The 13,658-nt window shown below is 52.2% G+C and overlaps 6 protein-coding genes across 6 annotated transcripts; 4 read left to right on the top strand and 2 right to left on the bottom strand.

Moving 5' to 3' along the window:
- Window positions 1-259: 259 nt before the first annotated feature.
- GUITHDRAFT_90351 (hypothetical protein) lies at window positions 260-2,054 on the top strand (the record flags this gene model as incomplete). The annotated part of the gene is made up of 4 exons (XM_005822012.1): window positions 260-301; window positions 350-497; window positions 544-651; window positions 1,510-2,054. Exons 3-4 carry the CDS (start codon window positions 597-599, stop codon window positions 2,052-2,054), a joined length of 600 nt encoding a protein of 199 aa, XP_005822069.1. The 5' UTR covers window positions 260-301; window positions 350-497; window positions 544-596.
- Window positions 2,055-2,303: 249 nt separating this feature from the next.
- GUITHDRAFT_158768 (hypothetical protein) lies at window positions 2,304-4,171 on the bottom strand (the record flags this gene model as incomplete). Its single annotated transcript, XM_005822011.1, has 5 exons — window positions 2,304-2,387; window positions 2,519-2,718; window positions 2,774-2,870; window positions 2,915-3,010; window positions 3,056-4,171. 5 exons carry the CDS (start codon window positions 4,169-4,171, stop codon window positions 2,304-2,306), a joined length of 1,593 nt encoding a protein of 530 aa, XP_005822068.1.
- Window positions 4,172-6,237: 2,066 nt separating this feature from the next.
- On the top strand, window positions 6,238-6,631 carry GUITHDRAFT_146763 (hypothetical protein; the record flags this gene model as incomplete). Its single annotated transcript, XM_005822010.1, has 2 exons — window positions 6,238-6,267; window positions 6,317-6,631. The coding sequence occupies 2 exons, from the start codon at window positions 6,238-6,240 to the stop codon at window positions 6,629-6,631; spliced, it is 345 nt and encodes a 114-aa protein (XP_005822067.1).
- A 1,811-nt stretch (window positions 6,632-8,442) lies between these two features.
- Window positions 8,443-8,840, top strand: GUITHDRAFT_118742 (hypothetical protein; the record flags this gene model as incomplete). Its single annotated transcript, XM_005822009.1, has 2 exons — window positions 8,443-8,589; window positions 8,652-8,840. The coding sequence occupies 2 exons, from the start codon at window positions 8,443-8,445 to the stop codon at window positions 8,838-8,840; spliced, it is 336 nt and encodes a 111-aa protein (XP_005822066.1).
- Window positions 8,841-10,211: 1,371 nt separating this feature from the next.
- On the top strand, window positions 10,212-10,675 carry GUITHDRAFT_118741 (hypothetical protein; the record flags this gene model as incomplete). Its single annotated transcript, XM_005822008.1, has 2 exons — window positions 10,212-10,406; window positions 10,469-10,675. The coding sequence occupies 2 exons, from the start codon at window positions 10,212-10,214 to the stop codon at window positions 10,673-10,675; spliced, it is 402 nt and encodes a 133-aa protein (XP_005822065.1).
- Window positions 10,676-10,962: 287 nt separating this feature from the next.
- GUITHDRAFT_118740 (hypothetical protein) lies at window positions 10,963-12,894 on the bottom strand (the record flags this gene model as incomplete). The annotated part of the gene is made up of 10 exons (XM_005822007.1): window positions 10,963-11,022; window positions 11,083-11,168; window positions 11,343-11,358; window positions 11,405-11,493; window positions 11,541-11,623; window positions 11,672-11,728; window positions 11,772-11,847; window positions 11,895-12,016; window positions 12,082-12,128; window positions 12,496-12,894. 10 exons carry the CDS (start codon window positions 12,892-12,894, stop codon window positions 10,963-10,965), a joined length of 1,035 nt encoding a protein of 344 aa, XP_005822064.1.
- Between the last annotated feature and the right edge of the window lie 764 nt (window positions 12,895-13,658).

Here is a 13,658-nt window from a genome sequence, read left to right as displayed (position 1 = left end):
AGGTAATGGCGACCCTGAGAGGAATCATGCTGAGAGTATGTGTTCAGCGATTGGCGGAAGAAGGGAAGTTCTCAAGTGACGACGAAGAAGTAGCAGGAAACAGCGGGCTTGTTCTCCTCAAGGTGATTGAGGCCGTGAAGACGTTGGTCACCCGTGTTTGCAGTACATGAAGAAAGACTCGCAAGAGGAAGCCATCATCGCTGAGTTCCAGCATGTCCTTCAACAGCCCGTGGACCTTCCGAGCCACGAGGGTCCAAGTTTGCGGTCGTTTACAGAGAATCTCGACTTTGCGCCTTGGAAGGTGACCAGTCGCTGCTCGACCAGCACTTCTCACTTCCAGATGCCTCAGGTTGAAGCTGATTTCGAGCAAGAGGCCGCACGGATCGCGAGTCAAGCAGCTGAGAAAGTTGAACAAAAGGTGGCTCATACGCTGAATAAGATCCAGCTGGAGAGCTCAGAAGTGATACTGTCCCACCTGCACATTCATGACCCTCAAGGTTTGGACTTGGTTGTCGCCGGCCTAGGTCAACGTCTGCCTTTTAGTTCCGAGCATACTCCAGCATGTCAAACGAGCGACGAGCCTGACCAAGCTTGACATGTCAATGAACGCGATCGGGAGCGAAGGAGCGAGCGGCTTAGGAGCATTTTTGCGTGAGAGAAGAAACAGAATCTCTCTTGTTGACTGACCAACCATCACACTCAGAGACATGTTCCACCCTCGTAAGCTTGAATCTAAAGGGCAACAAGTTGCGCAATGACGGAGTGCGTGAGCTGCTGACAGCGAACTTCGATCATCCGGTCTCTCACCCTCTCCCTCTCCTCTGCTCTTTTCCTCATCAAGTCTGATCTTGCAGACCTTGCGAGAGTTGGTCCTCGACAGCAACGGCATAGGCCCTGCGTTCCCCGAATGTCTAGGGAGGATGACGTCACTGAGACTGCTAAGGTCGTTGCTGTCTCTCTCTGTCTTGATGACGTGCTCGTCCTCAGCCTGCGCAACAACTCCTGCAGTGACTTTCCCGTTCACCTCCTCGAGCTCATAGAGCGCGTCGACTTGCATGGCAATGCCGACCTGGTGCTGTTTCCTTCTTACCCTCCACCTCGTCAAGCGTGCGCAGGACCGGCTGCTTATGGACGCGCTCGAGGAGCAGGAGGTCAGAGCTGTCTGGTCGCCGGGCTTGATTGACGTTGGACGCAGAGAGAGTTGGAAAGAGCAGCTGGGCGTGCGTCGCTGATCAAGGGCATCGAGCAAGCAGAGGAGCTGTGAGGGTGGAGGAGCAGCGACATGCAGGACTGACTGGTTCAGCAGCCTCAAAGAGAAAGACTTCGAAGCTGCCATGGTCTGCCTTGCGCGTGCTCGGAAGCAGGCTGGGGAGGAGGCAGGAGAGCCCGAGCTCCTCCGGCGTCTTGAGGAAGTAGAGGAGGAGGCGAGAGATATGCAGAAGTCGCTGGGAGGGCAGAGGAAGGCAGCGTCGCACGAGGACCTTATGCTCCGGGTCACGCTGCACACAGCGATGCAGAGGATCCGAACCGGCGCCTCCTTTCTCAGCTTGCGCGGGAGCCGCGTGAGCGACTCGGACGTGCAAACTTTAACTCAAGCCATGCAGGGGGATCACTGCAGGGTGTCTCAGCTGGACTTGAGCCAGAACGAGCTAAGCAGCGCAGGAGTAGAGAAGCTGAGAAGCGTGCTGGGCCACGACTCTATCATAGAGAGACTGTGGCTAGGTGGAAACAAGTTGCATGACACGGGCGCGACGAGGTTGGCGGAGGTTCTGCAAGGCAACGAGAGTCTGGTCGCTCTTGACGTCTCCTCGAATCAGCTGGGGCCTGATGGCTGCCTACGCATCGCCCATGCCCTCATGTACAACCCAATGCTGCGCGAGCTCGACCTCTCGGACAACCAGCTGGGCGATGAAGCTTCCGGTGAGATCTCGCGCTACCTCGGGAGGCTCCGGAACCTCCAGGTGGTGAACGTTGCTAGTTGCGGCCTCTCAGCTGCGGGAGTCTTGGGCTTCATGGCAGCCCTGCAGGAGAACGGGACTCTCGTCCGATGTTGAGGGTTTAAAGGTTGACTACAAGTAGAAGTATAGACAAACAAAGCTCATGAGGGAATGAAGTGCCAGCCCTTCCCGTCCTCCTCCGACCCATCGTCTGACGGGATGGCGTCAGATGCAAGGGGCGACATCAAGCCGAAGCGTCGCTTACCTCCTCGCTTCAGCAGCAGCATTTCCAAGTCAGGCTCGCTGATAACCTCCTTGTTCACGTCATCCAGAGACTGCGAACGCTCAGGGCTCGAGGTCAGGGAGTTATTTAACCGTTACCTTGGGCTTCAGCAACTCAACCAACTCGGTCGAGCTGATCGACTGTCGGATCTCAGTCAAGTTCTTCACCTAGACACAAAATCAAACGAGGGACGGCACATCTCATGTCATACCAAAGAACGCTTGTCTTCCTCGGAAACAGCCTGACCGGCAGCCTGTAGCTGGTTGATGTCGGCAGCGTGTTCAACTTTGTCGGACACTTTGAATCGTTTCCTTGCAATAGCCACCAACTCCAGCTTGCGCTTGTTGCTTGCTCTCTCGAAAATCTTTGATTCCACACTTTGGACTGTGATGAGACGGAAGACACTGACTGGTTTTGTCTGTCCGATACGGTGACAGCGATCCATGGCCTGAAGGTCTTGTTGCGGATTAAAGTCTCCATCGTAGATGATGACGGTATCTAGTAGAACAAGACGTGAGCGAGGCTTGAAGTCAACAACCATTCACTCATCCACCTGCCGTCGTCAGATTGATCCCCAGCCCTCCAGAGCGCGTTGAAAGCAAAAACACGAAAGAGTTTGACGTCGGCGAGTTGTAGTCATCCATCAGCGACTACAAGCAAGTCAAATCTTAATGCAAGCTGACCAATGCTGTACCTGTCTGTCTTTCCAATTCACAGTCCCGTCAATGCGGTGGGAGGGCCATCCCCGAAGCTCGAGATAATCTTCCAGCAGGTCCAACATCTTTGTCATCTACAAAAACATCTCAGAGACAGCAACAGACGGTTCTGCCCTCACCTGACTAAAGATGAGCACCTTGTGTCCATTCTTCCTCAAAATAGTCAACATTCGGTCCAACAGCTGCAGCTTCCCAGCAGATTTGACAAGTCGCTCATCCACCACGATGTTGCCTAATGAATCGAAAGGGGCTGTAAAAAGATAAGGGTGGTTGCAGTTCTTTCTCATTTGCATAAGGACGTTCATAAGAGACATCGCCTTGTTGTTTACAGCGCCTTGTCTTTCCCAATTTCCATCTGTAACTTCAAACTCCGTGATTTGCTCCGACAGGAATGAGTCAAGGCTCTTGTCCGCAATCGATTTGTTGATTTTTTCTTGAGATTCAGTGAGTGGTGCCATCAGGATGTATTCTCTTTTCTTCGGAAGGTTGATCAAGACGTCGGTCTTGAGGCGTCGAAGCAAGAAGGGATCCAAGATAGCATGGAGTTTAGAGACTGTCTTGTTCTTACTCTCTTCTTCAATGATTCTTGCCGTTCCTTTCTCAGCATGGAGCTCTTCATCAAAATCGAACCAAGTCTGGAATGTTGCAAGGTCCTGGAAGATGTCTGGCAAGATGAAATGGAGCAAGGACCAGAGCTCAGTCAGATTGTTTTGGAGAGGAGTTCCACTCAACAAGAGCCGGTTGTCGGAGTTAAGACTTTTCAACTCTCGGAGCAGTCTGCAATCCTTGTTTTTCAGGCGATGTCCTTCATCTACAATCAAATATTTCCAGTTTAGATTCGCCAACTTCTTTGCATCGTTCATTGCTACTTCGAATGAGGTGATGATCACAGGAAAGCTCTTGCTTGGAGGATGCTTGACCTTGTTTTCAAACCCAATCTGCTCTCTGAGCGCCCTTCGTTCCTCCTTGCTCCCATGATAAAGCACTGTTTCAATCGATGGTGTCCATCTCGCAAACTCTCGTTGCCAGTTCGTCACAGTGCTCAATGGTGCAACGATCATGAACGGGCCTTTCACTCCCATACTGTACAAGTGTGCCAGAAAGGAAACTGATTGAATGGTCTTCCCCAACCCCATCTCATCCGCGAGGATTCCATTCAATCCATTTTCATAAAGAGAGCATATCCACATCATGCCTTCAATCTGATACTTGCGCATAACTCCGCCTGTCACCATTTTGGGTTGGCGAGGATCCCTTTCTTCATCATTCCCTTTTGCGCTGCCTGTGGGACCGGACTTGGAGTTATCGTTATCCTGATGAACTTCCCTCATGCGTTCTCTCAGGAAAGCTGTGTACGCTGCTGCCTTCTGAAGCAGGTTATCTAACAGGGCAACCTTCTCCTTCATCCCTACTTTTTTGCCTTTGCTACGCTGCTTTTGGATTCGAAGGTCATTCTCTGCACGGAGCTTCCTCTCCTCTTCGGCCCAATCAGCGTCAGCACCGGCATCATCCGTATCCTGCGAATCCTCGTTGTCGTCGTCTTCTTTCAGTTTTTCCTCGTCATTTTCCTCAGTTTTCTCTTGAAACTCTCCTTCGAGAGCTCGTCCGTCCTCGACAGCCACCACCTCCACCTTTTCCTCGGGTTTCCTCTTGGAGTCTGCCGGTGTCGAGGCTGTGCTGAGGTTTGCTGACAGAGTGGAGTCATCGACAGTGATCTCCGGTTTCTGCTTGTCTTCTTCCTTTGCAAAGAACTTCTTCAGTCCACTGGAGCTGCCGAAACAACTGAAATCAGACATCTCGAATGCTTTAGCGACTAGTCACCTTGTATTCTTACACTCCGCACTCGCTTGTTTTCTGCTGCGCGTAGCCCTGGCCGTGGGCATTGCAAGCTGCTGCAGACCAGTGTCAACTCTCTGCGCGCACAAGAGCATATGATTGTGAGATACTCTGCGGAAAGCTAGCCCTCAAAGTATTGCCCTGTAAGCTATATCCTGTCTTCGATGTTTCATATGCCTAAGGATATGATATTCATCTTCCATGAATGTACTTGTGCACCCTGCTCTGAACGATCGTTTTTTCACTATGCAATCAACAAGCGCCTTGAGAACAAATCATTTTCTCGTGTCATGAATACTTCTCCTGGATCTCGCCCATGAGTGCCATTCCTCCCCTCCCCCGCCATTCCTCCCTCCTCCGCCATTCCTCCTCTCCTCCGCCATTCCTCCCCTCCTTTCCTCCCTTTAGTTGTCTGGCACGCTTGTTTCCCGCGCTTTTGACCACCCCTACACCGACCACCCTGTCATTTCCCAGTCTAAACACCGGTCTAACAGGTAACCTCTGACGCCCATCAGGATACCCGGCAGTACTACTCTCACTTCAGTGACGGCCGGGTCCGGCGGGCCCGGCGAGGTCCGGGCCGACTGTTTCCAGCCTTATGCCGTGAACAACGATTCGCAAGCTCGTGACCTGCTGATTCCATCGTGACTAGTGGTAGTTTACTACAACGCTTCAGATTGCGGAAGTATCTGAGTCTCTCTTACCTATTGAATACCACAGTTTTTCATCCCCGCGCCGCAGCAATGTCACGCGGGAGCTGACGCAAAGAATCAGCAGCAGAATACTCTAGAAGCCCAGATATCGCGACAGAGGGAACAGAACTCCGAGCCACCCGCAGGGTGGTAACTTTTCTCTGGGAAATTTGGGGGTGGGGGTGGGGGCTGTGCAGAAAGGTCACAACACCTGAGCCTCCCATGCGATCGAAGAGATGCGGACGGAAAGTCCTCGAGATTTTCAGAGGACTCATACCACCGGTACTTTGTGTGGGAAAATTGAGGTGGGGGCTATGGAAAGGTATTAACAAAAGGCCTCCGTGACTGCTGACTGTCATCACGGATCAGTCACGCGGACTTCCTCTTTAAAACCTTACGAGACTCCCCTCGCTTCTCATCTGTGGCTGCTTGCACACGCACAAAGTGAAACCAAGAGCGTTTTCCCTCGAGCTACTCGCGTCACCCGATATCTTGTCTTCTGCTTCCTGCGTAGTACTTATTCCCAAACCTTCCCAAAGCTGCTCTTTCGAAGGCTTCTTGCTCCTTAAATCCTGAAACAGACATCGATGTCAGACTCTGAAAGCGTTGCAAGCTGCTCTCACAGCAGCGAAATTGTTGATTCTCCCGAAACTCTGAAGACGACAGATACAGTTTTCGTGGTGCCAAGACGGAAAAGAAATGACCCTCCATCAGATGGACATCGCAAGGCAGCAATTGCTTTGACTCCGAAACAAATCATCAAGCTATACACCATGCAGCAGCGAGAGGCCGCAGATTTCCTGGTAAGAAGTGTTTCGAAGTGAGATTTTATGGATCTGACAATTGGGACAGGGCATATCCTTAACGGCTCTCAAAGTTGCATGTCGGCGAATGGGGTTGCCCAAATGGCCTTACATTAGAAAAGCCAGTGCGAAGGGATCCAACACTTCGGACGACGAATCTGCAAGAACCCCAGGTTCCGATGCCGAAAGCAGCTCTGTGGTCTCTGAAAGACTGTGGTGGCCGATTGACTCATTGCAAGACAAGCATAAGCTCGCGTTTAGGGATCAAGAGATCCTTGAGCGCAGCCTCACAAGTTGGGGCCTGAGTTCCGTAGGCCAAGCATTGTGGATGGATGAGGCTTTGAAACACTGCGAGTTTCCTTAGATAGATTTTTGTTCTGATATTGTCCTGCTTAAATGAAGTTTTGTTGAATATCGAGATGAGTTTTCGAGGTGTATTCCAACTTACCAACACATTTCCAAGTTCGAGGTCCAGATCAAACACGGGTATTTCGTTACATGATCAAGGTTAAGAGATGTTGATGTTAAACTAGGAAAGATTTGTTGTATGCAATGACGAAAGACAATCAATCACGCAAGTCAAAGGTTCTCACCTGCAGGATTCCGGTTTTTGCTGATTCTTTACAAGCGCAGTAAAACCCGCCATGCTGTGTGCTTTTGTTCCAAGACTGATAGTATGATAGGACAAAGGACAGGAGTAGAGATGTGTTTCACGTGCTGCTAGGAAAACGGCTCAAATTCTCAGTGAGAAGTACTGCTCAACATGCTATGTTACAGTAAATGCAGCAATGATCGTTCTAGTATTCTCATTACTCTCACAGGTGGATGCGTACAACATCTCAGGATCAACGAACGCGCAGCTCACACTTTGATAGTCCAAATGTGAAAAATTTGAGCGTGGTGTCAGTTTGTATCCTGAAGATACAACCCGCACAAACAGGGCGACACTCAGAACGGAAGAAATGAAATGCCGGCAACACTCTTTTTCTTCACTCCAGTTGGACACTTCCGGGATCCCGGTGCGACTGAAAACCTTCATTTCTCCGGCAGACCTTTCATCAACGCTAGAGGGGGGGTCTTCTGACTGCATTCCAAGTGCTGGAGTCTTTTACGCGCTCGTCTCTCTTAAACTGACGCTCTGTGTATTACAAGCTCAGGCCTGTACAAACATGATTTTCATAAAAGATTCAGGACATAGCGATGATGATAACAGGATCACTTTCATGAACTCCAAGGATGTCCTTGGAGTTATCCTTGGAGTTCATGATATCAATAGGATATCAATATCTCGAACACCCCCGATGATAGCGCTCTTCTCTTGGTATGTACTCGTCTTCTTGCTTTTTTTTCCCTTTCTCAATCTTCCAGAAATTTCTAGAGCAGGCGTATCGAACTGTAGCAAAGCTGTAGCAGATCCTTCAGTCTGGGCCCGGCGGGCCGCGGCTTTTATTAGAGTCACGGGCCGCTCGGCTTCAGGAGTCCTGCTCTGAGTTCACCGGAACCCGGCGGGGACTCCTACTAAAGAAGTCAGCCTACTGTCTTATATAAACTTGTCAGTGTAGAAAACTTCTTGTGACGACTGGATATAGAGTCGTAGAAGTAGAGCCGATGACTGTTTGTCTGGCATACTTCAAGGCTTGTTTTGAGAGTTTACACGTTTTGACTGAGCAGTGACAGACCGTACCGTGATAGGTTGCCGCCAAAACTAGTCGGTAACGTGATATTTTCAAATATCTGCTGAAAATTGTTGAATTTTTGGGGGTTTAACTGGTTTCATCGTGTGACCTGCTGACAACTGTTAAGACCAGGGATGAAATATCATGTCAGCGCCCCCCTGTCGTCGTGATTGTTTTTCTCCTGCCCCCCCCCGCACCCTTCTTAATTCTCCCCTGCTAGCTTTTGCGACAGAAGCTTCCTGTGCGGTTGTACCTGACTGTCCTGTCTCAAAGATTCACATCAATTTCATTCCGCATCATATCACTGTCACACTACAGTAGAAACCTTCCATCCCATTTGTATCCAAACACGAGAAATCAAAAAAAGGTTTGAGGCCTCCGCATCATGCTGCAGCACATTTCTTCTAGCCAGTGTATTGAAACAGCAAATCCTGCTACTATAGCACTCACGCATATCAATGGAGGACAGCTTGCAAATGAATCTTTCTCGAAAAAACGGATGGAGCCTTTCATCACCATCCTCCCTCGGCGCAGGAAAGGCTCCCCTCTTCCTCACGCTGACCCCGTCAAGCGCCCCGTCTTCCTCACCAGCAAGGACATCTTGGCGCTCTTCCACATGCAGCAAAAGTCTGCCGCCGACAAGCTGGTAGGCCAGGCCCTCGTGCCCCTATCCCCTCCTCGCTTCCCCGCTGACTGCTCGTGCCGCAGGGGATCTCGCTGACGGCCCTGAAGATGGCGTGCAAGAAGCTGGGGCTGCCGCGCTGGCCCTACATGAGGACAGGCCCAGCAGAGGCGGAGAAGGAGAAGGAGGGGAAGGGGAGGTGGGCGACGACATCGCTGGAGCTGGGGGAGCTGATGGAGGATGCGATGAGGCACTGTTGTGAGGAAGAAGATTGAGAGGAAGAGCAGCTTCAAGTATAGTTTGTTTCATCTGTACAGTACTTAGCATATATCTTTAACACTTCATCTTCAATGTGTGGAATGAATTACTATGTCATGAAATTCAAGGATGGGAAAGGATAGCATTGGAGCTGTTCCGAGGCTCTGTTTTCTGGATCATTGCCGCTGAGTGCGTTGGCAAAGAATTCGGCCGCCACTTGTCATCGTACACTGTGAAAACAAAGTGACACATTAGTAATCCCTTTCAAATCATTGCAATTTTCGGACTGGCATCTGTTGAAGTGCCTCGCGGCAAGTCACTGAATATTTAGATGTAAGTAGAACTTCGGAACCGTTGAACCAGGCTGCCAACGTTCCGAAGTTCCGCCATCGGTGACCCGGCCAATAACGGTCACGGTTAGTTATCTGAAGTCACCGTCAACACCGGAAACGGAAGTTCCCGAGTTCAGTTCCGAAAGAGAACATCCGGTGGCACTGCTGGCCAAACTTGACTCGAAACTTGAAACTTGACAACTGAAACTTGAAGTTTATTGCCAGTCGTTGGACTCCGCCGCGCTGGGCCGGGCCGCGGCCGGGCCGCCGGCCGCCGGGCCCCCGGGCACTGCCGCGTGACTGCTCACCGGCCGCCCGGGCCATGGCCGGATACCGTACCCGGCCACGGTAACGGAAGTTCCGATCGGACGGCCGCCGAGTCAGTCGGCCGTGATCGGACTTGCAAGTTGAACTCACTCACCGTAGTCAAGCAACGGTTGTGAAACCCGCACCGCCGTGCCCCGCGTCCGAGTCCGACCCGGTCACGGTGTGAAGTTTACTCAAAGACGGTTAAGTAATAGATCAGCACGGTGACCGGGGCGCCGCGCGTTACTAGTTAGGCTCGCCGCCCGGCTGGCCCACGGTGGGCCGGGCCTGGCCGGGCGGGCCGGCGGCGGGCCGGCAACCGGACTCCGATGCCGCCAGCCCCAGGAGTCCCGGGCCGCGAGCCGCAGCTTCCGGCGCTGCCTGTGTGACACCGGTCACTTTAGGAATGGAACGAGTGGTAGGGGTGGTCTCCGTGTGTTGTACCTCGTGACCGTGACTTAAGTACCCTCGTATCTCACGCCTAGTAGACCTCCTTCAGCACCTTCAGCTCCTCTTGGACGGGACCCGCTCACGTTTGCTACAACGTCTCTTCCCCAAACATCCCTCACTGCCCTCCCGCCTCTTGCTGCCCCATAGCCTTAAGGTTTCCTTGTATCCATCTCTCCGACCCTCTCCATCCTCCCTCATTCCACGTACCTTCCCCTACGTCTCTGTATTCAAGGGATGCTCTTAGATGTAAACTCATTCGCAAGAGACTACAGCGTGCATGAATCAAATCCTCAAGAGCAAATGTGCTTGAGCACAACCAACCGCAATCAAAACGAAGAAGCCGCTCAGAAAGGCTCCTGTGTCACCATCCTCCCTCGGCGCAGGAAAGGCTCCCCTCTTCCTCATGCTGACCCCGTCAAGCGCCCCGTCTTCCTCACCAGCAAGGACATCTTGGCGCTCTTCCACATGCAGCAAAAGTCTGCCGCCGACAAGCTGGTAGGCCAGGCCCTCGTGCCCCTATCCCCTCCTCGCTTCCCCGCTGACTGCTCGTGCCGCAGGGGATCTCGCTGACGGCTCTCAAGATGGCGTGCAAGAAGCTGGGGCTGCCGCGCTGGCCCTACATGAGGACGAGCCCAGCAGAGGCGGAGAAGGAGAAGGGGAAGGGGAAGGAGAAGGAGGGGAGCCAGTGGGCGACGACATCGCTGGAGCTGGGGGAGCTGATGGAGGATGCGATGAGGCACTGTTGTGAGGAAGAGGATTGTTAACACTTCAATGATTGAGAGGATGCGCAGTATAGTTAGTGGTACTTCAAGTACAGCTAGTTGGCGAGACATTGTTGGGACTAGAAGCGCATGTTGTCGAAGCTGAGGAGGATTTTTGGAAGGAAATAACGACCTTTGTACATTTTGGAGGCAAACAGGTCAAGTAAGTTTTCATCGTTCTTGATTGAAATAAAACAAAAGGACAAACATCAAAGAGCATTTCAAAGAGAAGAGAAGCAAGATTGCATGTGACCGTGTGCATGCGATCTCATAGACGTCAATGATGCAAGTCAGACATTCCTTTTCAACAGATTCACTACCACATCTACACTCACTCGCATTGGGCCATCCTACGGAATGTTTGAATCATTGAAAGGCTGTGCGAACAAGAAGAAAAAGGGCAGGGGCACCTGGCGAGCCTGTCTGACGGAGTGACCGATATATCGCAACTGCAGCTTGTAGGCCATGACAGCATAGACGATATTGATCTCTGACCCTGCACGTCAAGCATCAGGAACGTGAAGGGTACTTCAAGCAGAAGAATGCTCTCCTGCCACAAGACACTCGACTACCAACGTCAAAGGCTTGCAGACAACCTGAAAGTTGGGTCAGGAACAAGCTCCCTTGCTGCCCTGCTGCTGTTGCTGCACCATGTTCGACAGGCCCGCACCGTGTGGAGCCAACACCTTAAGATCGTCATGATCTTCCGACCATCATGGGCAGGTCACATACCGCACGAGCGTCACGGAAGATGGCAAGCTGAGAAGAGAGCGGCAGGTTCTGGTTGTGCTCGCGAATGTCACATGCCGGCAGCTCTCGACCTTGACCGCACGTGTCAGCCGCTGCAGCAGGGTCGAAGGAGCCGCACGTGCAGTCAGCATCAACTCGTCGTGGTTGAGGATCTGACGAGCTACACCTTTCCTCTTGAGAAGCACGACTGAGCACTTGTCGCTGAATCATGTCAGGCCCCTGCTGCTGCGTCCCCTTGTCGATCTTCACCTTCTCGGATGCACCGCAATTTGAGGACTGGCAAGCAGCGTCTTTCTGAGCAGATTTCTGCACCCAAGTCAGCAGGATGCGTTGAACTGGCTGCTCGTACAGCATACTGGCAGGACATCGAGCACAGGGCACAGGCTCAGGGACGAGCGCGAGCGATGCAAAGATGCTGCCGCTGACTGGAGGAAGTAAACGTTCATGACTGCACGACTTCTGTGAGACTAACCGATCTTGTTGGCCTTGACGCCCATGAGAGGAAGCACAAGACGTGAGACTCTGCTACGCATGACATGGACATGCCAGCCGAGCTCCTTCTGCTCCTCCAGCAGCCTCGTCACAAGCGCAAGCCTGCAAACATCAGGGATATGCTGTAAGGGAGCAGGAGGGGGAGGTGAGACACGGCAAGGGATCACCTTGGAAGGCACTCGATCATGAAGTGATAGTAGTTGTCGCCCCAGTACTGACTTGTTGCCTCAGGAAAGCTCATGTACGATTCAAAGGATGACCTGGGAGATTACGATGACGCGGTGGAGGTGGGGGAGGCCGAGGCGATGGAGGAAGTGAGCTGCACGAGTGCTGACAATCTTACAACCTTTGAGGACTAGCAGTGTCCTTTTCGTCGCAGAATCAATCTGAATCTACCACATGACAGTTAGAGCATTCCCTCTCTCCCTCCCTCGCTCCCTCGCTCTCCTTCCACTTCCTCGTTCGCTTTCTCCTTGCCCACTTCCCCCCCTCCCCCCTCCCCCCTCCCTTCCCGCATTCAACTGCTTCCTCCGTCCCTCCGTCCCTCCGTCCCTCCCTCCTCTTTCCTCTTCGTCTCTCACTTGCCCGTGGGTGTGCACAATCACGTCGCTGAGAGTAGCGACGCCGGGGAGCGTCTCCGGCATCATGGGGTAGTAGGAGAGAGAAAGAATACCTCGCCCCTCCTGCTGGTTCACCTGTGCTCTTCCCAGCTCTTGAAAGGTGGGCTCGTGGTGGGCAACCAGGTCCCTGACAACATGGTGCGACAGACGGAAAGCTGGGATCTTCCACAGCTGGATCGTGTGATTGATCCAATCCTCGTTGTCCCCTCGGGTGACATTGACCCAAGTCCTCGGTCCCGTCACGGAGAAGCCCAACGCCTTGAGCCTCTGCGAGAAATCTTCATCCCTCTCTATAACAATCCTCTCCTCCGCCAGCGGCTGTCGTCTGTTTGCTACGAGCAACACTCTGTTCTCAGACATGTTGCTTCCAGCTTCTGCTGGATTTATTCTCGATCTCCAATGGGATGTTGAAGGGGAAGTCGCCAAACTAGCGTTTCTTGTCGGCGAATTGCGAGCAGTAGTGCGAGGAAGCTCATGGGGAAGTGTTTCAATTGGATCCATGAAGGAGAGGAGGGCAGGGAAAAGAATCAAGATCCCGAGCACAGCCATCAGACCGATGAAAAAGACCAGCGTCTGGTAGCGCGTCATCGGAGCTCTTGCTTGCCTGCTCATCTCTGCCATCTCGAGCGATGGAAAGTGACTTGTTTGACCTGTTCAACGACACGTCATAGCTGCTTCTGCCCACTGGTCACCGACCAGTCTGCATTGAGGCTGGCCTCCAAGTAATCGAAGAGGCAGGCCGTCACATTCACGTCCAGGTCTGCTGTAAGACTTCGAACTCAGTAGCATGATACCTGCAAAGTCCGAGAAAGTTATTCCATAGTACATGTGATGATGGAGATAATGATAAGGATGAGGGTGTAGATGATGATGGTGATGGTGATGGTGGTGATGATGGAGATCAACATGCTGGTGGTGGTGGTGGTGGTGGTGGTGGTGGTGGTGGTGGTGGTGGTGATGATGATGATGATGGTGGTGGTGGTGGTGGTGGTGGTGGTGATGATGATGATGATGGTGGTGGTGGTGGTGGTGGTGATGATGATGATAGTGGAGGAGATGATGATGATGATGATGATGGCAGAGATGACGATGACGATGATAGTGGAGGAGATGATGATGATGAT

Source organism: Guillardia theta, assembly GCF_000315625.1.
Source record: "Guillardia theta CCMP2712 unplaced genomic scaffold GUITHscaffold_133, whole genome shotgun sequence".
Classification (NCBI taxonomy): Eukaryota; class Cryptophyceae; order Pyrenomonadales; family Geminigeraceae; genus Guillardia; species Guillardia theta.
Note: the sequence above shows the minus strand (reverse complement) of the source record. Positions and strands in the feature narration are given on the sequence as shown.